This window comes from Mercurialis annua, linkage group LG3 (genome assembly GCF_937616625.2).
Source record: "Mercurialis annua linkage group LG3, ddMerAnnu1.2, whole genome shotgun sequence".
NCBI lineage: Eukaryota > Viridiplantae > Streptophyta > Magnoliopsida > Malpighiales > Euphorbiaceae > Mercurialis > Mercurialis annua.
Genome location: NC_065572.1, coordinates 15,657,201 through 15,679,960, shown reverse-complemented (window position 1 = coordinate 15,679,960; position 22,760 = coordinate 15,657,201). Strand labels below are relative to the sequence as shown.

Below are 22,760 nucleotides of genomic sequence, written 5' to 3'. Positions count from 1 at the left end.
GGAGTAATGTCGTATGGCACTCCTGTTGTAGGGGGAGCGAGGTTGATTCCTGGTGCAATTCCTCCTCCGGTGCTAGCTATAGGGGGAAGAATTGGCCCGCTGCTTATGGGAAGAGCTCCCGTCGTTACCACCACTCCTGGTGGCGGCGGTTCTTCCTCGTTATTCATTCTCTCGGCAAGAAACCAAAATTAAGAATTTTTAAGTACGTAGAAAACGAACTAATCGTTCCCACAGACGGCGCCAAATAATGGTTCTTGAACTGCCGGTCTGAGTTTGATCCAACCTACAAAAAAAAAATAGGTTAGAAGGATTCGAGCCGGTGTTGGCTCGAATATCCTCCGATGCCTAAGTCAGATAGTTTGGAGTAGTGTTGAGAGTGAATATCAGTGAAATTAGGTTTACCTGACTCAGGGCTTGGTTTATATACACCATAGTCATTGTGATGTACTAGGAGTCTTCTCCTTTATTCTGATCTCATCTTCTAGATATGATGAGACGTTCTTCGTCTTTATCCCTGATCTTCAGGGAAGCTTGACTTATCCGAGCTATTAGTTAGTTACTGTTGAGTTCTGGGTCAAGGACCTGCGACTGGTCCTATCTGTTCTAGATCTGCGTCATGTCGTAGTCTTCTGGTACTGTTTCGGGTGCGATATCCATCAAGATCATTTTTAAAATTCGAAATACATTAGGTGCCCATAAAAAACACGGGGTATATATTAAGGTCATTTTTGCACCTTTTTTCATAAATAAAAAATTATTAAAAAATTATTCATTGGTGCAATTTGTTGAGGTGTAAGTTACTTTTAACGAAACCGTGTATGAATTTGAAAGAAAAAAAATGAAAGTTGGTGTATTTTTATAAGAAATTTTAAAAAACATGATTAAATTGAACAAATGTGTAAAATTGGTGAATTTTTATGATATTGACCTATATTTTAAATTTGCATTCAATATATTCAGTAAAACTTTGCTTAATTTTCTTTTAGTTTATTTTTCTACTTTATAAGTTTATTTCTAATATTATAAATTCTTAGTAAATTATTTTAGTTAGACTAGGTTTACCTTAAATTAAGAATCAATTTACATAATGTTTATTATTAGATTAGTTTACTTTAAAGAGCAAATTATCATGAGGCCTCCTACATATGTTAAAATTTACATTTTCTTTCCTCTTGTTTGAAAATAAAACAATATGGTATGTCACTTTTGTTTTTTCAACAATTTAGTTCTTCCGTCTATTTTTGGTGTTAGACAACCGAGTCAAAAGATTGAATTCAAAAAACTCAATTTAATCCTTAAACTTATATTTTAATATGTCTAAATAAAATCTTATTATTATGAGATTAAAGAATTAACCACTTCAATTGAATTTTTAATATTTACTAATGTTTTAATATTTTTAGTTTTTTTTTGAGAAAAATAATTTTTTAGTTTTAAAAACTACATGAATTAAAGAAAAATTAAAAGTAAGAGAAATAAAAGTTAAATAAATTTAATTTATTAAGCCACTGAATTTTATAAATTTATAATTTTTATTTTTATTTTTGTCAAAAATAAATTTAAGGACTAAATTGAAATTGAGTTTTTTTTTATTAAAGAACTAAATCGTTGATGAAAATAAAAATAAAAAATTATATCGTTTGATTTACAAACAAGAGAGACGATAATGTGAATTATGACATATCTGAGGGCCTCAGAGTAATATCATTCACATCCACATTACTTTAAATTTACATTCTATTTACTTTTATTAAAATCTTACTTAGTTTAGTTTCAGTTTATTTTTTACTTTATAAATTTATCTTTGGTATTATTATTATTAATTTATTTTAGTTAGACTAAATTTATATTAAATATCTAATCAGTTTACGAAGATAATGTATTTTAAGTTTTACATTAAAATTACTTTAAATTTATATTCAGTTTATTTTAAGTTTCCTTCCATGGATTCACCTATATAAGCCGCAGCTAAAGTTGCAAAAATAAGTGTTTGAATACCACTTGTAAATAATCCAAGGAACATGACTGGTACGACTAAAGGTATTAAAAAAACAAGAACAACAACTACTAATTCATCCGCTAATATATTTCCGAAATCTTAATTAATTTATTTTCAGTATAATATCAATTTATTTTTCACTTTATAAATTTACTTTGTTATTATAAATTTTTAATAAATTATTCTAGTTAGAATAAATTTATTTTAAATTTATAATTAGTTAATTTATTTTAAGTTTAGCTTCAGTTTGCTGTAGATTAGTTCATTTTAAATTTGTTTTGAATTTACTAAAAAATTCCACAATCACACCCAATTTCATATTTTTTTGACATATGCCGATTTTTTAGGGCAAAAAGGCTCAAAAACTACTCACCTTTCAATTTTTTTTTCAATAGCACCCTGACCTTGCAGAAAATTCAATAGCACCCTATTTCGTATTTTTACGTTTCAATAGCACCCTAAATTATAAAGATTAAACAATTTTATTATTATAAGGATGAAAGTATTTAAAACAACTAAAATTAGGGGCTATGTTATATTTTTTGTTGTATGGCCAAATTTAAAAAAGTTCTTTAATTTAAAAAAATATTCAAATATACCCTCTTCTCCACTAATTAAAAAAACTAAAAATATTCGACCTACCCACTCGACCCGTCCACTTTCCCGAACCGCCACCACCCACTGCCGACCCACCGCCGCTCGTCCTCCATGGGAGGACGAGCTGCTTGTCTTCCCCATGGAGGACGAGCGACGAGCTGCTGCTCGTCCTCCATGGGGAAGATGAGCAGACTCGTCTTCCTGAGGAAGACATGCTCGTCTTCCTTAGGAAGACGAGTCTGCTCGCCTCCCATGGGAAGCGACCAGATCTGCTCGTCTTCCTAAGGAAGACGAACTCGTCTTCTTCAGGAAGACGAACTCGTCTTCTTCAGGAAGACGAGCAGATCTGCTCGCCTTTCCTGAGGAAGACGAACTCGTCTTCTTCTGGAAGACGAGATGATCTGGGGTTATTTCTCAGTTTATGTCTAATAGGGAGAGTATTTTCCATTAGTGCCGTATTTTTTGATTATTCCCAGTTTGTGCCATTTTCATACCTGCTCGCCAAGTCATTTGGCGAGCAGCCCTTAAGAGAAATTAGAAGACAATTAAGGCTGCTAGCCAAATGCTTTGGCAAGCAGCCTTAATAAAATTAAATGATTGGATTTCCAATCATTAGCTATTGATTAGACAATAAATCATTAGCTAATGATTGGAAAACCAATCATTAATAATTGATTATCAATTATATATTTAAGCCCCTAATATTTTAATACCTAATTCTAACCCCTAAAACTTTAATACATAAATCTAACCTCTAAATTTTAACCTTTTAACTTTAAATTTAACTATTAATATTCTAAAAAAAAAATTAACCATTAATTTTTAACTTTCAAATTTTAGTTCAATCACAACTATTCTTGTTAAAATTACATAACATTTCAAGATCCTGGAGTATAACGTGAAGGCCTCCTAATTTGCACGCGCCCTCCAAATTTCTGTCGTTGTTGCCGACATCTAGTGTTAATGGTATGAAATGCCGGATCATGTCCCGCCTGACCACCTGCAGTAGGGTCGATATCCTCATTATCATTGTTATCATCATCATCCGCCAAAGTAGTCACATGAGGGGTATAGTCAGGTGGAGGAGACAACTGTAACCAATCATGCTGAATACCACTCGATGACCCCCCCCCCCCCTCCCCCCCCGCTCTGTCACTGAATGTGGCAGAGTCTGCCATACTGGCATCAAAGAAGTAAACTGAGCTGGAAAGGACTGCGGCCGAAATGCTGTATCCAAAAAACCAAACTGTGATGCATATGGCCCAGCCGCCGCCAGGGTCAAATACTGTGGCTCTGCTGCAGTGGTGTGAGTCGGGAAGGATGTAGCAGGAAAAGAATACGGTGGTCCCATATCAACGTCAGAAGTCGGGACGATATAAGCTGGTGGTTGAGAAAATGTCTCAGGTGTGCCTGCATATGCATTGTCGTACCCGGTGTTATAATACTGACTCGGTCTAAACGACTCTGCTCCCTTAAAAGGATGATAAATCACAGGAGGCAGGATGGGGTCAGCTGGCTGAGACCGTACTGGGGGTGAAGTCGATCATGTCTGCGACGACGGCCGCGGAGAGACTGCAGATCTACGGTCGACTGTGGATACTCAGGCAATGGATGCGGCTGACTAGAAGGCTATGGTGCTGTCTCTGAAACATCATGACGCCTTTCTCTGGTACCGACAGTGTACTTTGTGCGACTCGTCGGACAGTTGCAGGATTTTGGGCCTCCAGATACACGCGTTCTATTCCATCAGCATGTGAAGAAAGACAAAACAATCACAATATCAGTGACATTACAAATTTAATTACATAAATATGAAAGAAATAATTTAAATAAATACGTACACGCGCTCCAGGCTCAGCGCCTCTAGGCGACACCCATCTCCGCGTAATCATGCGGTACCATTCCATATACATGGAATGATAGTGAGGAGGGTGAACAATCAGATCCCCGCCAACGACGTACTCTGCCCTGCGGTTCCACGTATCCACATAAATCCCGTGCGTCGTCGCAAAGTTATCGCTGCCTTTCATCTGTGTGGTGTGCAGCACGGGGTCTTGTCTAGCAGGAGATGGAATGGGTTGTTGTAACCCAAACTGTCGAAGAACTCTATCTAGTTGGTGCCACTCAACTATGTGAAAATAAATGAGGGGCACAACCGCCCTCCAAATCTCGTGGTCGAGCAAACAATATCGCGGAATAATAGCGAATATTTCTTCCGTGTACGGCGTCCAAGTAAACTGTTCATAAGGTAAAATTTAAAAGACGTTAGAAAATATTGACAACATGAGTCCAATTAATAAATTTGAAGAACATAATTAGAATACTTACTTCTTCGTCGCGGTACTGATCAAAGCGTTGGCGAATCGGGTGCCCATCAATGGGGAGACCGGCCTGTATAGCTATGTCCTGCAACGTAACCGTGCACTCACCGTCTGGAAAATGGAAAGTATGAGTCTCCGGCCTCCACCGCTCCAATAGTGCCGTGATAAGTGAACTGTCGACACCTATTTGACGCAAACGTAGTACTCCGACTAGCCCAGTCTGACGTACCAGGTCCTGAATGCAACGATCTAATTTATCAAAAGGTCAATCCCGCTAAATGGAGAGTGCACTGCTCCTAATAAATGGCAATTTATCAACCGACATGCACTCTTATTATTTATTAAAAAATATATGATTAAGATGACGTCTAAAATATAAGGTTTTGATTCACGGGATCCTCATAAGAGGCAAGTGAAGAGCATACCCTTATATCTTTTTTCGCCCATTATATAAATTAAAGGAATTATAAACACTCAAATCTAACATTTAATCCAAATAAAAATTAATTCAAACTAATAAAATAACATACATGACTGCTCGGGATCAAAGCCTAATAAATGACAGTCTACCAACCGGCATACATTTTTATTATTTTCTAAAATCCATCGATATTTACACATCTAGATACACTAATAAAAAAACTGTAAAATTTAATAAAAATTATAACTAACCTCTTGAAGATCATGTACTTTCTGATAAATAATAATAATAAAAATTCCAACCGCTTCAACAATTTCCGCAGATATAAAAATATTCCAACTTCTTCACGCAACTCCAGTATATAAAGCGCTATTCATAAAATTAAAATTAGTAGAAAGTAAATTAACAATTATTAGATAATATTATAAATATTTATAAAATTTACCTTATATATAAAATTCGAAATATTGTGGATAAAATATTAGAGAGGTAAAAAAAATTAGAGAGAACATATAGGAGAAAGACATTTTTTTGAACATCTCGAATTCTCACCCTATTTATAGGAAAGCTGCTCGCCAAATCACTTGGCGAGCAACTTTCCTGAATAAGGAATTGATTCATTGCCTTAATGGCAGGGAATCTTGACCAGCTTTAATGCTGGTTCAGCAACCAGCATTGAAGCTGGTCAAAAAAATTAAAGCTGCTCGCCAAGACGTTTGGCGAGCAGCTTTAATTACCCTTAATCAGCACCCATGTGCTGATTAAGAGCTGCTCGCCAAGGCATTTGGCGAGCAGTAATAAAAATTGTACCTGCTCGCCAAATGACTTGGCGAGCAGGTACAAATACGGCACAAAATGGGAAAAATCAAAAAATACGGCACAGAATGAGAAATACTCTCCCTATTAAACACAATCTGAGAAATAACCCAGCTGATCTGCTCGCCTTCCATGGAAGCAAGCAGATCATCTCGTCTTCCATGGAAGATGAAGAAGTCGTCTTCCATGGAAGACGATTCCCGACAACGGGTCCAACGTGATTTCACCAAAACGGGGTCGGAAGTATTTTATTTATTTAATTTTTATGAAATAATTTATTTTTATTTTTATTTTAGGAAAAAAAATGGTCTTTTTGTATAATTTATAACATGAAGTAATTTTTAAAATATTTGATAAATTTGAAGGATATTTTGTGAATATTATCCAAGTGAAAAGAGTTTAATTTGATACTTTAGGGTGCTATTGAAACGTAAAAACACAAAATAAGGTGCTATTGAATTTTTTACAAAATCAGGGTGCTATTAAAAAAAAATTGAAAGGTCGGTAATTTTTCAGATTTTTTGCCTTTTTTTATTAGTCTCACGCATACACTCATATACATAATTAAGGGTGTATATATATATATTACATATAGTGAAGATTGACAAGAAACAAAATGTTGTTTAATAAATTATTTTAAAATAAGATCGACCACCGCCAGCCAGCATCGACCACCTCTGACCGCCACTTATGTCATATGCCTGCCACCACCACCAAGCACCCCCTAAATTATAAAGTCTAACTCCTAAATCCTAAAAGATAAAATAGAACTAAAATAATAATAAGATATAAAATATAAACATTAAACATAAAGAGAATTTTCCACAAAAATGATGTCTATAGTTAATATAAACTTTGAAAAAATGAGCCGTGAAGTGCAATTTTTCTTCAAAAAAGTTCATCTTAAAAAAAAAAGAGAAATACAATATACAACCAAGAAGTTTGAAGTGAAAATATTTAGTTAAATTATAGAGAAGATAACAAAATTACCATAAAAAAACCTCCCATTTACCTACTTTACCATATATTACAATTGTTTTACATCAGCACCACCTATTCTACATTAATGCAATGTTGATGATGTCAGCGTGCATCACCTGACGCACACTGACATCACGTGGTATGCATTGTTATGAATAATGCATTGTTATGCACTGTTCATAACAATGCAATAATTAAATAGCACCACATATTTTTTTAAATAAAAACAATTATTTATATAATTATTGGTTTAAAATATTAAAAATTTATTTATATAAATTTAAAAAATACTATTGATTTTAATTTTCAAAGTATAAATATATTAAATTTTAATAATATAGAATATACAAATATCCATGTGATGTTATTTTTTTTTTCTTTTTTCAATTGAAACAAAAACTTGTATTATATATATTTAACATTAAAATTGAATCTTGCAAAATTCTTTATAATATATTTATTTAAATTTAAATTTAAATTTTAAATTTTACATTTAAAATTTAAAATTTAAATTTTAAAATATCAATATTAATCTTAATTCTAAAATTATTAGTATATTAAATTTTAAAAACATAAAAATGCACAAATAATACAATTTAAAAAAATTAATTTTATGAATTATGGATATATGATTGATACACGCCGAACACGGTTCTGATATATAAATAATATATATTATGTATAAATTATGTATCAGAGATGTATTTATTAAATATATTAAAAATATATACATATATTATATATAAATTATGTATTAACGATGTATATATTTAAATATATTTAAAAAATGTATCTATCATGTATAAATTATGTATCACCGATGTATCTATTAAGTACATTTAAAAAATGTATCTATCATCTATAAATTATGTATCTGCAATGTATCTATTAAGTAAATTTAAAAATGTATCTATTTTGTATAATTATGTAGTAAAAATGTAGTTATCATATATAAATTATGTATGGAAGTTATATCAAATATGTATTTAAAATTTTGTAATAAAACTAAAAGAAAGATGTAACAAAATGTGTATATATTGTATAAATTATGTATCAACGATGTACCTATTAAGTACATTTAAAAAATATATCTAACATGTTTAATATGTTTTTTTTTATAAATATCACGTATAAGTTATGTATCGGAGATATATCACACATATATGTATCAGACATGTATCAAATATGTATCAGATATGTATCAAATATCATTTTTCAAATACTTTTTGTATGTTTAGATTATTTCTAATTTTTTTTACGTAAATTAAATTTATCGTGTGTGTTTTTTTTGACAGGAAATTGAATATGTATCAAATATGTACTTAATGGTATCGGAGATGTATCATCTATGTATCGGAGATGTATCAAATATGTATCAGAGATGTATCTGTTATATCAGGATTTTGGAAAAAACAATTAACTCACCTACGTGTAGTTGAACTATTTTTTAAATAATATATCAGTAAATATCTAATATATCTAAAATTTTATCTAGTTAATACTTGCAGCACCATTTTTACAATTCAAAAAAGAGACTGAAACAAACCGATCAAATTAGTCGGTTGATTCAATTACATCGATAAAAAAAAAAGTTCAACCGATCGATTATGTATCAAAAATGTGTCAAATATGTATCGAATATGTATTTTTTTTTCCTTTTTTTTTCAATTTCCATTTAAGAGCTTTCATTTTTTTCAATTTCCATCTAAGTCTGATTGCCACCATCGTTTTACTCTGTAGAGTTTTTCTTATATCGATACAAAACAATGCAAATAAATTCATAAAATTTTCATAAAAATGAGGAAGCATCATAATCAAATAGATAGCCTTAACTTAGAAATAAGATTTAGATCATCAATTTTCTATTAAAATGTTACTAAACCAAAAATGACAGAACAAAATGTTCTGCACAATCATCTCTGTCACCCAATTTCATGTATAGTACAATTCCATCAGAATCAATAAGTGGTTTTTTTGCACAATTTAAAAACATCAAGAGCTTAACATCCTTCTCTTTTTCTTTCTTAGCTGAATTAGCACTTCCAAAGTTCACTTTCCCATCTATAGAGCCTCGTTGCGAGCTCAATTCACCATTAAAATTGCCAAAAGTAATTCCAGTGGGACAATTCAAAGAATCAAACTTCAATTCTTTCTTTTTCACGGGTTTTTCATCTTGCCATGACCTGATGTCATCTTCTGTGAATGACCCAAATAATAAAACCTACAAGATCAATATAGCAAACTCCATTATATAATCTATAATTGATAATCAAACAATTAAACAAACATAAAATTCAACTAAAATTTACAAAGACGTACCTTTTTATTATTATTATTAATACTCATATTTTTTGTTAGATAAACGAAGCTGAGAATTAGGACCCAAGAAGCGTATAAATTTATAATTAAGAAAAGATAGGATAAATTGAGGAAAAAACCATGGTTGTCAAACCCGAACCGGACCGGCCGGTTCGACCGGAAAACCCTCGAACCGGTCATATCAACGGTTCGGGTTGCACTAAAAACTCTTATAATCACAAACCCGCGGTTTTTTAATCGAACCAGCCGGATAACCGCTGAATTGGACCAATTAACCGGTCAAGTAACCGGAAAACCCGGTCCGGTTCGGTCAATCACTTAAAAACCCAAGCCCTTATTAAAAAAAATAAGGAATTTAAATGTCATTGCTAGGATTTGAGCCTTGGTTGTTTAGTATTTTTAATGGAAGCATTCAATACCACCAAGCTAACTTACTATTTGTGTGTATGTTTTTTATTATATAATATATATATGATTATTAATAGTTATAATTTTTTATTTTTTTATTTTTATAATATGGGTTTAATTCCGGTTGAACCCCGGTTGAACCTTTAACTCTTGACCCTCTAGTCTTACCGGTTTTAGCACCGGGCCGGGTTTGACAACCATGGAAAAAACACAAGACTATGGGAATTTAAGGAGTTGCAGTGAGGAGCAAGAGAGGAGTCGAATGAAGAAGACATGAAAATTTAGTTTGAAATAAAGTAGTAGTGGAAAAGAGATAAGGAAAAGTGGTATTTAAGAAAGAAAAGTGGCAAAAAAGTAAACAATCTTATTATAATTGCATTATGTGAAATGTGTGGTCTTTTTTTTTTGCTTTTTTGTTATTTTCTCTAAATTATATAACTCCAAAGAAAATATTTACTTTTTTCATTTCAAGTAAAATAGAATTTATAGTTACATTTTTAAATAGCAAACACAATTTATTTAAAATCAAAATAATTTTAAAATGTAGTTAAACCAAATACTATTATCTTTTTCCCTTTCAACTGACATTTAAAATAGAAATGAGCATAGTTGTTGCATGTTCTATAGCTGACAAGAAACTATTCCAAAAAGTCCTAAAAAGAAAAAAAATGGTTAGATAGAGCAAATATTGGAATTCAGCTTTTTTCTACAAAACATAAGCATTAGTTGGAATTACAAACTGATTTCTAGACTTGATGTTGAATGATTAATCCTGAATAATGCACACTGCTTTAATTCAAGAAGTAGCGTATTCCTACCAGTTACAAAATACAATAGCTATCCACTAATTTATACAATGTTAGGTCAAAACTTCGAACAAAATCTTACAATCAAATGCAATTATGCTCAATACGACACGCATGGTTAGATGGAAGGGTGAAAGACATTAGTACGTGTTCTGCGGATTAAACCTCCTCCTAGCTTCTCGCTTGTAGTTTGGAGTTTCATCGATTGTCCTCCTCACGTAATCTACAAAAGGTTGAGGAGTTCTAGGGGACTGATCAGTCAAAACGGGACTGCTGTGCTCAGGTGTACGAGGTGCTGCAATAGTAGGAGTAGCAAGGGATGTATACGGCTGAGTTCTGTTGGGCCTCCTACAGTAATCTCGGTAGCTAAATATTATTGCCACTAGCCCGACGAGACATGTCAGCATAAACAGCAACGAGTTTGATAAAAAGACGCTTGCTTCAGGTTCATAGTTTACATCTATTTCCACTCTTTGATCTGTCATCAAGGGAAAAGAGAAATGATATCATCTTAGTAATTAGAAAAAACAACTCGTGTCATACTTAAGATAAATGTAGACTCACCATTGGCCGGAAGTCTGATAATAATCTTATCCTTAAATCTCATGTGACTTAGCACTTTGACCTGGGAATATCATCAAGAGAGTTTCATAAGTAGATTTCTAGTTTTGATTGCTTATTTGGTTTCTTTTTTTTATTGTTTTGGGATAAGTTCATTACAAACAACATTCAGGAATGCACTGTTAGGCAAGTTCTGATAGATTTTGAGTAGGATGTTATCTTTGAAAAATTGAAGTGGCTTGATTTGCCTTCATCACTACACAATCCATACTAGATCTGACCAACTGCCCATCTTACCTCCTCTATGTTCTTGACAGCCCATCTTTGTCTCAGTAGAGTTAAGTGAGCAATGGATCATTTCATTCCCTATCTTCAAAAAACGAGCACTAATTGAGATAAATTCCAGAACTTACCTCATACTGCACACGGCAACCAATACCAAAATCCTCTCTATAAATGGAACTGATCTTCATCAAATCTCGTTTATGCCATTGGATGTCAACATCTATAACAAAATGAAAATAAGTGACATATATAAAAGCAACAAATTATATTAAGCAGAAATATCACGTAATCATCGCAAAAAAATTAAGCCTCGACGCATACAAAAGAAATTTGTTTATATGCTTAGAGTAAGTTGATTGAAAATACCGAACATATTCTCATGCATTGCTCATTTGCAAATCAGTTTGGAGCTTATGTATCTCTAAGATTGGTTTGCTTTGGGTTATGCCGCTTCGTCTCGAAGACTTTATCCATTACTGGCGTCCTATGAAGCACCGATACGGGTACGGGTATAGACACCGGTATGGGTACGGGGAACAACATTTTAAAAAAAAAATAGGACACGGGTACGGCGGGGACACGGCTATTTTTTTATTTTTTAAAATATATATTTACTCATATATAAGATTTCAAGATGCAAAAACAATAAATATTATGTCATAAGATGCATAAGTAATAGGGGCTGCTGTAATTTGAAAATAGGGGCTGCTGTAATTTTTTTTTTAAATTAACAATAGGGTTTAGTTTAGGTTATTATCTAATTGTATTTGGGTTTGGGTCCATTTAGTTAAGTTTATTATAAAAGAAAACCCATACCAAAAAAGAAGACTTAAAATTAACTAAAATGTCACTAGAAGTGTCCCCAAAGTGTCCCCGAAGTGTCCCCCTCTTTGACAAGTCAAAGGAACGGGGACACGCCACATGGCGTGTCGGGTACGTACCCCCGCTGTGTCCCCGGCGTGTCCCCGTGTCTCTGGCGTGTCCCCTTAAATACGGCACTCCGGAGGAGTGTCGGTGCTTCATAGCTGGCGTCACTTGATTCATAACAGCCCTTATCCGGACTTGTGGCTAAGTATTTGGGCTTGCACTATTGGGAATCTCTGGAAAAGTAGAAATGCGCGTACTTTTCAGTCAAAAATCTCCATAACCGAGGATGTCGTTTTTCACAGTTTTACTATGGCTTTGAGTTACTATAAGTACTCACATCCTTCGTTTTCTTATTCTAGTCTGGACTTGTTTAGCCCGGATTGTATTTTGCTTGGATGATTTTGGTTTGTTCTTGCTTCGCTCTTAAAGCACTTCGCTTTTGAGTGTTGCTTTGCCGGTTTTGGCTTTCTATAATATTTTCATTCATAAAAAAAAGATGATTGACGGGACATTGAGAGTAGCTAGCATCTTGAAGGAAGAGCAACACTGATAATTTGGTGATAATAAATAACAGAGATTGAGGTTTAGCATTGCCTATAAGCTAGTTCGAAAATTGATAAGATTTAAGAATCAGGGGAGATAAAGAGGAGACTCCATGAAGTCTTCCCTCAGCCCCTAGTAATATGTTAACTGGGTTGGTTGAGTTTCTTGGGCAGAGGCATGCCAGATGTTGAGTGAAACTAACATGGGAGTCTAGGGACAACCATGAGGTTAATCTTAGCAGAATTACACTGCTGCTCAATTTAATAAGGTAATAATAGGATAAGCACCTGCGAATTTTCTTAGATTCGCTAAATAACAAACATGCCCATTATAGTCATTGCAGACGCGCATCAAATCAACATTTCCATAATTCCCTAGTAGCAAAGATTATATTACCCATTAATTTTGAAAACATAAGTTTTCGTATCTGATTCAGAAATGGCAAGAACAAAGGTACAAGCATTGTACTCTTTTTTCTTGTCATTTCTGCGAAGTAGCTCTGGCCCTGGGACATTCCTAGGAATAGACCTGAACGACATAGGCATATTTCGGCTGCCACCAACAGCTAATGCCACATTCAAAAGGGGGAAAAGGAATAAAAGAAAATCCCAATGGAAGAAGGCATGAATAACACAGAGAGATTGATGATTAGATATTTTACCTGAATTGCCCAAGATGGTTAGGAGACTCTTGTTTGCATCTGGTGTCAGATTCAACTGCATTAAACTCTGCAATATAAAAACATAACAAAATATTTATTATTTTTAATCACATGAATAACTTGGTTGAGACGGACAAGGAAATAAAATTTTAGGACGTAACTGAACTAAGAAATCCTTGTTAGTTGTTTAATTTGTCATGTAAAAAAAAGGACATTTAGAGAATTAATTAACGCCTTAAACTAGGATAATATTATCTGTCTTAACTCTTAAGAGACAAAAAAGTAGAAAGAAATTGACTAGGTAGCTTCTAGATTATTGGGTGACCCTTACAGACAGCATAGCAGGTGGCAGTTTTGTGCATGTTGTATATGCTATTATTCTAATCCAATTCCTGCCTAGCCAAATTACCTTGTCCTTATCCATCTCCAATATAGAAAATCCTCCAATAAAAAGAGCCGATGCAGATCCAGAAATATGGCTGGCTTCTCTGAGAGAAGCATTAATTGAAACAGACATATATGGCTTCATGTTCTTCAATCTAGGTGTCGAATGTACCAAATGCTCTGGTGAGTATGGGAAGAAGAGGCAGTAGTGATTTCCCGTGTCAATGTCCATCCATGGCTTTGCATACCTTCAACTCGAAGAAAGAAATAATATCAGACCAATGTACTGCCAGAATTTAGTACATACATCAGATGAAAGAGTCGGAAACATACCCAACAAAAGGAGGATCAACCATACAATCATATGATATTTCTTTACCAGTTCCAACAGCGTCAAACTGATTGCCATCGTCACTGTTATATTCAAACAATAAAACAAGTGCATTAGAATCTTCATCTGCCTCTTTCAATTTTTGTTAGTCTGCAACTCTGCGCAAATATCTGATAAGTAATTCTTCCCACAAGAAATGTGATCAAGTACATAGCATATCTTATCAGTGGTAAAGATGTAGCATCGGGTGGGCCCAAAAACTAATGGGAATACTCGAGCACAGGCTTTACTATAGCACTAAAGATGGAAGCTTTGATGGCCGAAAAATCATTTTTCCTGTTTTATTGGAATTCTCATCCCAAAATGGAAAATGTAATATGTAAAAGTATTTTAGGAATGTGAAAATATTAGTGTTAAAGCATATTAGGAATGTGGATATATTAGAATCAATTAGTCTATTAATTAGTAGCTAAATTATAGGCTAATTGATTATGATTGATTGTGATTGATTATTTCCTAGAGTAGGATTTCCTTTCTAGAATAGAGATTCTATACTTGCATAAATAGCCTTGTAATTATTGAACATAATACACAACAACTTATTCTCTATCTCTGTATATAACATGGTATCAGAGTCTTCTCCATTCACAAAATTTGAGTTTGACCCGGCCCACGTGAGATTTACGTGAGGGGGGACTTTGTTGCTTGGCCCGTACACGCTACGCGTGAGGGGGAGTGTTAAAGTGGAAAATCTCACATTGGTTGTGTGTGTGAATGGACATGTGTTTATATATTGGTTGGGCACCTCCACTTAACACCTAAAGAAGCAGTGTAGTAGTATTTGCAGCAGTGTTGTGTTACTGCCTAACGAAGCAGTCAGTTGCAACTTTGTCGGTCATCAACTTTGGTGGAAATTATGACGGAAAATAAAATTGTGATTTGTCACTACTGTCATAGAGCGGGTCATGTGAAGCGAGATTGCAAGAAATTGCAGGCTAAGAGATCTCAGTTAATTCGTATTGCATCTACGGTTAAAACCTCTGTAAAAACGGTACTATTTCTGCAGATGAGTATGCCAGGCTCATTCAATCTAGTTCAATAAATGACGTTGCTGAATCAGGTAAATCTAGTACATGTCTTGTTTCTTCATCTTCAAAATGGGTCATTGATTCAGGTGCTACAGATCATATGACAGGTAATCCTAGTTTGTTCTCTAAATTTCAGTCAAATCAGTCTAGCTCTTCTGTTACTTTAGCCGATGGGTCGCAATCTTGTGTTGTTGGTTCTGGAACTATTAAACCCACGTCATCATTACCTTTGTCATCTGTTCTTAGTTTACCTCAATTATCTTTCAATTTCATGTCTGTTAGTAAACTTACTCGTACTTTAAAATTGTTCTGTCACTTTCTTTCCCGATTATTGTTTGTTTCAGGATCTTATGACGAAGAAGATTATTGGTAAGGGACATGAATCCGGAGGCCTCTACATACTTGATCCAGAAATACCAAAATCTATAGCTTGCACTGGAATTGTAACTCCTTTTGAAGCACATTGTCGGTTTGGTCACCCTTCTCTCCCTTTATTAAAGAAACTTTTTCCTCAATTTTCTAGCATGTCATCTCTAGATTGTGAGTCTTGTCAGTTTGCAAAACATCATCGTTGTTAAAGTGGGAAATCCCACATTGACTGTGTGTGTGAGTGGACATGTGTTTAAATATTGGTTGGGCACCTCCACTTAACACCAATTGGTTTTAAGATGGAATCTAACATGGTATCGGAGCCTTGTCCATTCACACAATTTGACTTTGGCCCGGCCCACGTGAGATTTACGTGAGGGGGGACTTTGTTGCTCGGCCCGTACACGCTACGCGTGAGGGGGAGTGTTAAAGTGGGAAATCCCACATTTGTTGTGTGTGTGAGCGGACATGTGTTTATATATTGGTTGGGCACCTCCACTTAATACCAATTGGTTTTAAGATGGAATCTAACATGGTATTAGAGTCTTGTCCATTCACACAATTTGACTTTGGCCCGGCCCACGTGAGATTTACGTGAGGGGGGACTTTGTTGCTCGGCCCGTACACGCTACGCGTGAGGGGGAGTGTAAAGTGGGAAATCCCACATTGGCTGTGTGTGTGAGTGGACATGTGTTTAAATATTGGTTGGTCACCTCCACTTAACACCAATTGGTTTTAAGATGGAATCTAACAATCGTCTTAGTTCTAGTCCAAGAATCAATAAACGAGCTAGTGCACCTTTTGAGTTAGTACACTCTGATGTTTGGGGTCCTTGTCCAATTACAGCTAAAACTGGATTCAGATACTTTGTCACTTTTGTGGATGATTACTCTAGAACGACATGGTTATACTTGATGAAAAATCGTTCAGAATTATTTTCTCATTTTACTAATTTCTGTGCTGAAATCCAAACTCAATTTAGTAAGCCTGTGCAAATTTTAAGAAGTGATAATGCTAAAGAGTATTTGTCAAACACCTTTCAAAATTATATGGTGAATCATGGTATTCTTCACCAAACTTCTTGTGCGGACACACCATCCCAAAATGGTGTTGCTGAAAGAAAAAATAGACATCTTCTTGAAACTGCTAGAGCTTTGTTATTTCAAATGCAGGTGCCTAAATATTTTTGGTATGATGCTGTTTCTACAGCTTGTTTTCTAATCAATAGAATGCCTTCCACGGTACTATCTGGTGAGACTCCTTATCAAGTTCTCTTTCCTAATAAAACTTTGTTTCCTATTGAACCTAGGATATTTAGTTGTACTTGTTTTGTTAGAAATGTCCGTCCTCAGATAACGAAACTTGATCCAAAATCTTTAAAGAGTATTTTCCTTGGATATTCTCATGTTCAAAAAGGATATAGGTGCTATAGTCCTACTCTTAGCAGGTACCTTGTATCAGCTGATGTCACCTTCTTGGAAAATGTTCCATTTTCTTTATCTTCAGGTCCTACTAGTCAGGGGGAGGAGGATGATCTGCTAATATATACTGTTACATCACGCTCTGTACCTCCTCCTCGTGCTCCGGCTAAGCCTCCAATAATTCAAACATATTCTCGTCGAACACAACCGTCTAATCATGTAACTACACCTACTTCAGATCCTCCAGTTCCATGTCCTGAACCAGCATCTTCGTCATCGGATCCGCCTCCGAGCGATGATCTTCCCATTGCTCTTCGTAAAGGTAAGCGTACTTGTACTTATCCTGTGTCTTCTTTTGTTTCGTATGACCATTTGTCGTCATCATCTTGTTCTTTTATTGCGTCTCTTGATTCTGATTCTGTTCCTAAGTCTATAAAAGAGGCTTTATCCCATGCTGGATGGCGTAAAGCTATGATTGAGGAGATGAATGCTTTGGATACTAATGGTACCTGGACCTTAGTTGATTTACCTGCAGGGAAACGAACTATTGGATGTAAATGGGTGTTTGCTGTTAAAGTTAATCCTGATGGCTCTGTTGCTAGGTTAAAAGCTCGCCTTGTTGCTAAAGGTTATGCTCAGACATATGGAGTGGATTACTTTGAAACCTTTTCTCCTGTTGCTAAGCTTACTTCTGTGAGGCTATTTATTTCAATGGCGGCTACTCATCATTGGCCTTTACATCAATTAGATATCAAGAATGCGTTTCTTCACGGAGATCTTCAGGAGGAAGTCTATATGGAGCAACCACCTGGTTTTGTTGCTCAGCGGGAAATATGGGAAAGTATATCATCTTCGCAAATCCTTATATGGCTTGAAACAGAGTCCTCGTGCTTGGTTTGGCAAGTTCAGTGATGCTATTGAGAAGTTTGGAATGAAGAAGAGTAAATCTGATCACTCTGTTTTCTATAAACAATCTAATTGTGGCATTATACTATTAGTTGTGTATGTGGATGATATTGTAATCACTGGCAGCGATTCCATTGGAATTTCATCTCTCAAGTCTTTTCTGCATACACAGTTTCATACTAAAGATTTGGGAGTGTTGAAATATTTCTTGGGAGTCGAAGTGATCAGAAGCAAGAAAGGCATCTTCTTATCTCAGAGGAAGTATGTGCTTGACTTATTATCTGAAACAGGAAAATTGGGAGCTAAGCCATGTAGTGCTCCAATGATTCCTGGTCTGCAACTTACGAAAGATGGAGAACTATTTGAAGATCCAGAGAGATATAGACGATTGGTGGGTAAACTAAATTATCTTACTGTGACTCGTCCAGACATTACTTATTCAGTCAGTGTAGTCAGTCAGTATATGGCATCTCCTACTATTGATCATTGGAAGGCAGTAGAGCAGATTTTGTGCTATCTAAAAAGAGCACCTGGTCGTGGAATCTTGTATGGTGATCATGGTCACATTAGGATTGAATGTTTTTCGGATGCTGATTGGGCTGGATCGAAAGAAGATCGAAGATCCACCACAGGATATTGTGTTTTTGTTGGAGGTAATTTGATTTCTTGGAAAGCAAGAAACAAAATGTAGTTTCGCGATCAAGTGCAGAATCAGACTATAGGGCTATGGCAAAGTCTATTTGTGAGATAATGTGGATATACCAACTCCTTGATGAATTGGGTTTGCAAGCTTCTAAGCCAGCTAAGTTGTGGTGTGACAACCAAGCTGCACTTCATATTGCATCCAATCCAGTGTTCCATGAGCAGACCAAGCATATTGAGATTGACTGTCACTTTATTCGTGAAAAGATTCAGCAAGGTTTAGTTTCTACAGGTTATGTGAAGACTGGAGAACAACTGGGAGATATTTTCACAAAAGCCCTTAACGGAGTTCGGGTTGATTATCTTTGTAACAAACTGGGCATGATTAACATCTATGCTCCAACTTGAGGGGGAGTGTTAAAGCATATTAGGAATGTGGATATATTAGAATCAATTAGTCTATTAATTAGTAGCTAAATTATAGGCTAATTGATTATGATTGATTGTGATTGATTATTTCCTAGAGTAGGATTTCCTTCCTAGAATAGAGATTCTATACTTGTATAAATAGCCTTGTAATTGTTGAACATAATACACAACAACTTATTCTATATCTCTGTTTATAACAATTAGAATCAATTAGTAATTAGTAGCTAAATTATAGGCTAATTGATTATGATTGATTATAATTATATTTCCTTCCTAGAATAGAGATTCTATACTTCTATAAATAACTTTGTAATTGTTGAACATAGCACACAACATATTATTCTCAAATCATTAATACTACTGGAATCATGCAGACAATTTATCTCAACTCAATGACTCTAATAGCACAGGCATTTTGTAGTGTGGATAACATTCTATAATTACACTAGCAGTTTTTACATGCCTCAGCTGATGCAACCATCCAGTAGGCTTTTACCATTTATATATGACACGAATAACGATAGCCCTTGGTCATAAAACCTTCAACCCAATTAAAAAACAATTAATATCAAGCGCGCATACAAACTTTACAAAATTTGCTAGCACAGATCATATATTTTGCTATTGAGATCTTTTTTAAGTTACAAAGTAGAAAGATAGACACCTACAGAAGTAGTTTCTTAAAAAAACTTCTAACTGTTACTATGCTCTATAAATTGCATGATCATTGAGGTACAGCTTTAGTTTTACAACTTAGTTCAGAAAACTTTGCTCCAGAAACCAGAATCCAAATTTCCTTGTTACATGATATGAAGTAAAATGAGCTAATGTATGAAAATCCACTTTTATGAAGGTGACGAATTACTATAGAAATTTCTGGCGACTTGGCATGTTCAAGAATATATAACTTTGTGTCTGTGTGTGTGGCGAATATAAAGAGGGCTGTCTGTATAATTACATGCTACATAGAGTTGAAGACAGTGCCTAAAATAGCATTTTACCTTCATTTTACAAAATGTAAGAAGTCAATTTTTGTTTTTCACAGAAAACTGTGGATCTAAGAATAAGTTGCTTCTACGAATGACAGGAGATAATAACATTCTAGTAATGCAGGTTTCCTTTGCAGTTCATAAAGCTAAACAAAAAAGAATCGGCACCTTATATGGAACCAAAAAGTTGAAAGGGTTCTCCTGCATTAAAAAAAAAAGGGTTCTCCTAGCCTATATTTATACTAGGAAGGAAGTCGATATACTACATTCATTATGCGATGCAACAGAAGCAAGAATTTCATGATCTTTCTAAACAGAAATTAATCAAAGCAACTTGACTCAATAACGCTTTAACTTCCCTACTGGTCAGTTCAAAGATGGAATTCCACTAACCTGAACTTCACAGAGAAGCTATAACCTTTTGTTGGGTAAGGAACATTTGTTAACATCTCTTTCGGAGCATCAACAGAAGCAATATTTCCCGATATCACTGTAACTTCTGTTTGCAGCTTCATACTTGAAGATTCAAAAATTACTGTTCAAATAAAACAAACTCCAATTTTAACAAACCACAACATTCACACTAATTTTATGTAAGCCTATAAGCATTAAATAAAGATAGTATTCTTATACCTTTTGTCGAACCTCTCCCAGCTGCTTTAGCTTTTCCAGATGGCATATCTACAGACACGACGCTCTCATTAGCACTTAGCCAAAGGCCAGAGACTTGATCGCCGGTGCCTACCATAAACAAACATATGCCACCAGTTAATTATCATATCCCGGAGAGATAAAAAGATTGAGAAAATGTGTTCATTGCCCAAAAATGATGTTCTAGCCCCACCTTCAACACTAAAATCAAGGGAAGTCCCATGATGAAGGACAGGATTTTGAGGATATATATGAGCACCAACAGATATCTGAAGAAATGAAGCTGCTATCAGGTATTTTAAACGGGACTGAACTGAAGTAGCCAAATATTACAATGACCCTGCATACAACGGTCAGTATTCATATAACAATATGATTATTGATAATCTATCTAAGCATACTCTCAATGACGGAGCTAGGGGCTAGGGAGGGCCTTCGCCCCCCTCAACTTTTAAAATTAGTTTAAATTAGTTCCTAATTGTTGTGCATATTGCGATTCACACCCCCCTACACACCCACCACTTTTAAAAATTATCTTCTCATAAATAATATACATCGACTTGGTCCCCCCAATACAACAATCCTGACTCCGTCACAGCATACTGTACTAAATATCTAACCAGAAGTGGCACGCCACTGAAAATCTGCACCTTTGTGATTGTGGATGTATAGAGCAGCAAAAACAATTAAAGTTTGTCAAGACTATATTATCTACTATCTGTGGCCAAAATACATAGTGTGTTTTTGGCCTAAAATTAGTAAAGTCCACGATCTGACTCGACTCAACACCATCTAATGGGTAATAAATGTGGTTATGACTTGATAAAACATTTGAAGTAATTCTATAACTAGCACAAAAAGAATAGTCAAAATGAAATGTTATGAATAGAGGTTTAGTTGAGCTGAGTATTAACATTACCAATCAAACAGATTGGAAAAACAGAAAAACACGATGAAGAGAAAATCAAAATGCTGTAAAACAGCTCCAAAATGATCCAGTGAATCTGCGCAAGCTTAAGCAGAACAGATTGAAAAATACACGATTTACCACCTTTTTCTCCTTCTAGAACAGCATAGATTTCTAATTTCCATTATGTAACACAAGAAAAGCAGGATCACATAGCATATATTACTTTCAATAAGCAGACTGTATCAGCATTCAAAGGAACACAGAAAATTACCAGCATAAAGTCAGATTTTTGTGGACTACTCTTGAATGATACTCGCAAAAGAGCTCTCCCGTATCGCAATGCCTTCAACCAAAAATGATAAAGAACTATAGTTACACATGCACATGGAAAAAGTTGATGAACATGCAATAAGAAATGTTATGGACTTCTATACAGAAACAATGCTCCATGATAATGCAGTTTGCATGCTTAAAGCTATTTGTTAAGCAATATGATAGAAGGTTCAAGCAGCCGCTTACTGCTTAGTGCTTGGCAAACTGTTTGAAGGAGCATTTGAAAATCACAAAAGGTTTATAGCTTATGAACAAACCTTCAAATGAATTTTCTCACTGGTACATTTGGTGTCATCAATAGAAACAATGTCATGATAGTTAGTTTCAGCATGATAAGGAACGACATCATGTGCTTCATAGAAGGCATTTCCTGGTCAAAAGTAACAAAAAAAAAAAACATGACAAATTATGAGGACACAAGTCTAGAAATGCAATAACAAACTAATGATATAGCCAATAACATCAATACCTAAAACATCAAAATAGCTTATGGGAAGATCAAATTCAGCACCAACAGCAACATGAATTGCCTGGTAGGGAAACTCCTTATTTGTTATTCTTATTTGAGCCACCTGGCAAACAAACAAAGCATTGTAACATTTTGCAGAACTTTAGCAAGGTAATTCAAGAAGTTATATGCTAAATGAATGCAGATGCAGTCAAACAAAAAACAAAGTACACAGGCACTTAACAAAAAGATCATACAAGCTGTAAAGTCGTCA

At 34.7% G+C, this 22,760-nt stretch overlaps 2 protein-coding genes across 2 annotated transcripts in view; both read right to left on the bottom strand.

Annotated features, from left to right (window-relative positions):
- Window positions 1–9,011: 9,011 nt before the first annotated feature.
- On the bottom strand, window positions 9,012–9,487 carry LOC130015251 (uncharacterized). The gene is made up of 2 exons (XM_056105019.1): window positions 9,455–9,487; window positions 9,012–9,356 (listed from the first exon to the last, which is right to left on the bottom strand). The coding sequence occupies exons 1-2, from the start codon at window positions 9,479–9,481 to the stop codon at window positions 9,012–9,014; spliced, it is 372 nt and encodes a 123-aa protein (XP_055960994.1). The 5' UTR covers window positions 9,482–9,487.
- A 1,061-nt stretch (window positions 9,488–10,548) lies between these two features.
- The window catches only part of LOC126673712 (nuclear pore complex protein GP210), a 28,063-nt gene continuing 15,851 nt past the window's right edge, over window positions 10,549–22,760 (bottom strand). Inside the window, exons 25-36 of the mRNA XM_050367948.2 lie at window positions 22,508–22,610; window positions 22,296–22,408; window positions 21,977–22,048; window positions 20,989–21,064; window positions 20,778–20,885; window positions 20,538–20,679; window positions 14,303–14,383; window positions 13,995–14,217; window positions 13,586–13,652; window positions 11,643–11,734; window positions 11,233–11,293; window positions 10,549–11,146 (exon numbers count right to left, since the gene is read on the bottom strand). Of these exons, the coding sequence (XP_050223905.1) occupies window positions 10,809–11,146; window positions 11,233–11,293; window positions 11,643–11,734; window positions 13,586–13,652; window positions 13,995–14,217; window positions 14,303–14,383; window positions 20,538–20,679; window positions 20,778–20,885; window positions 20,989–21,064; window positions 21,977–22,048; window positions 22,296–22,408; window positions 22,508–22,610 (1,476 nt within the window). The 3' untranslated portion in view covers window positions 10,549–10,808. The remainder of the gene's footprint in view (window positions 11,147–11,232; window positions 11,294–11,642; window positions 11,735–13,585; window positions 13,653–13,994; window positions 14,218–14,302; window positions 14,384–20,537; window positions 20,680–20,777; window positions 20,886–20,988; window positions 21,065–21,976; window positions 22,049–22,295; window positions 22,409–22,507; window positions 22,611–22,760) is intronic.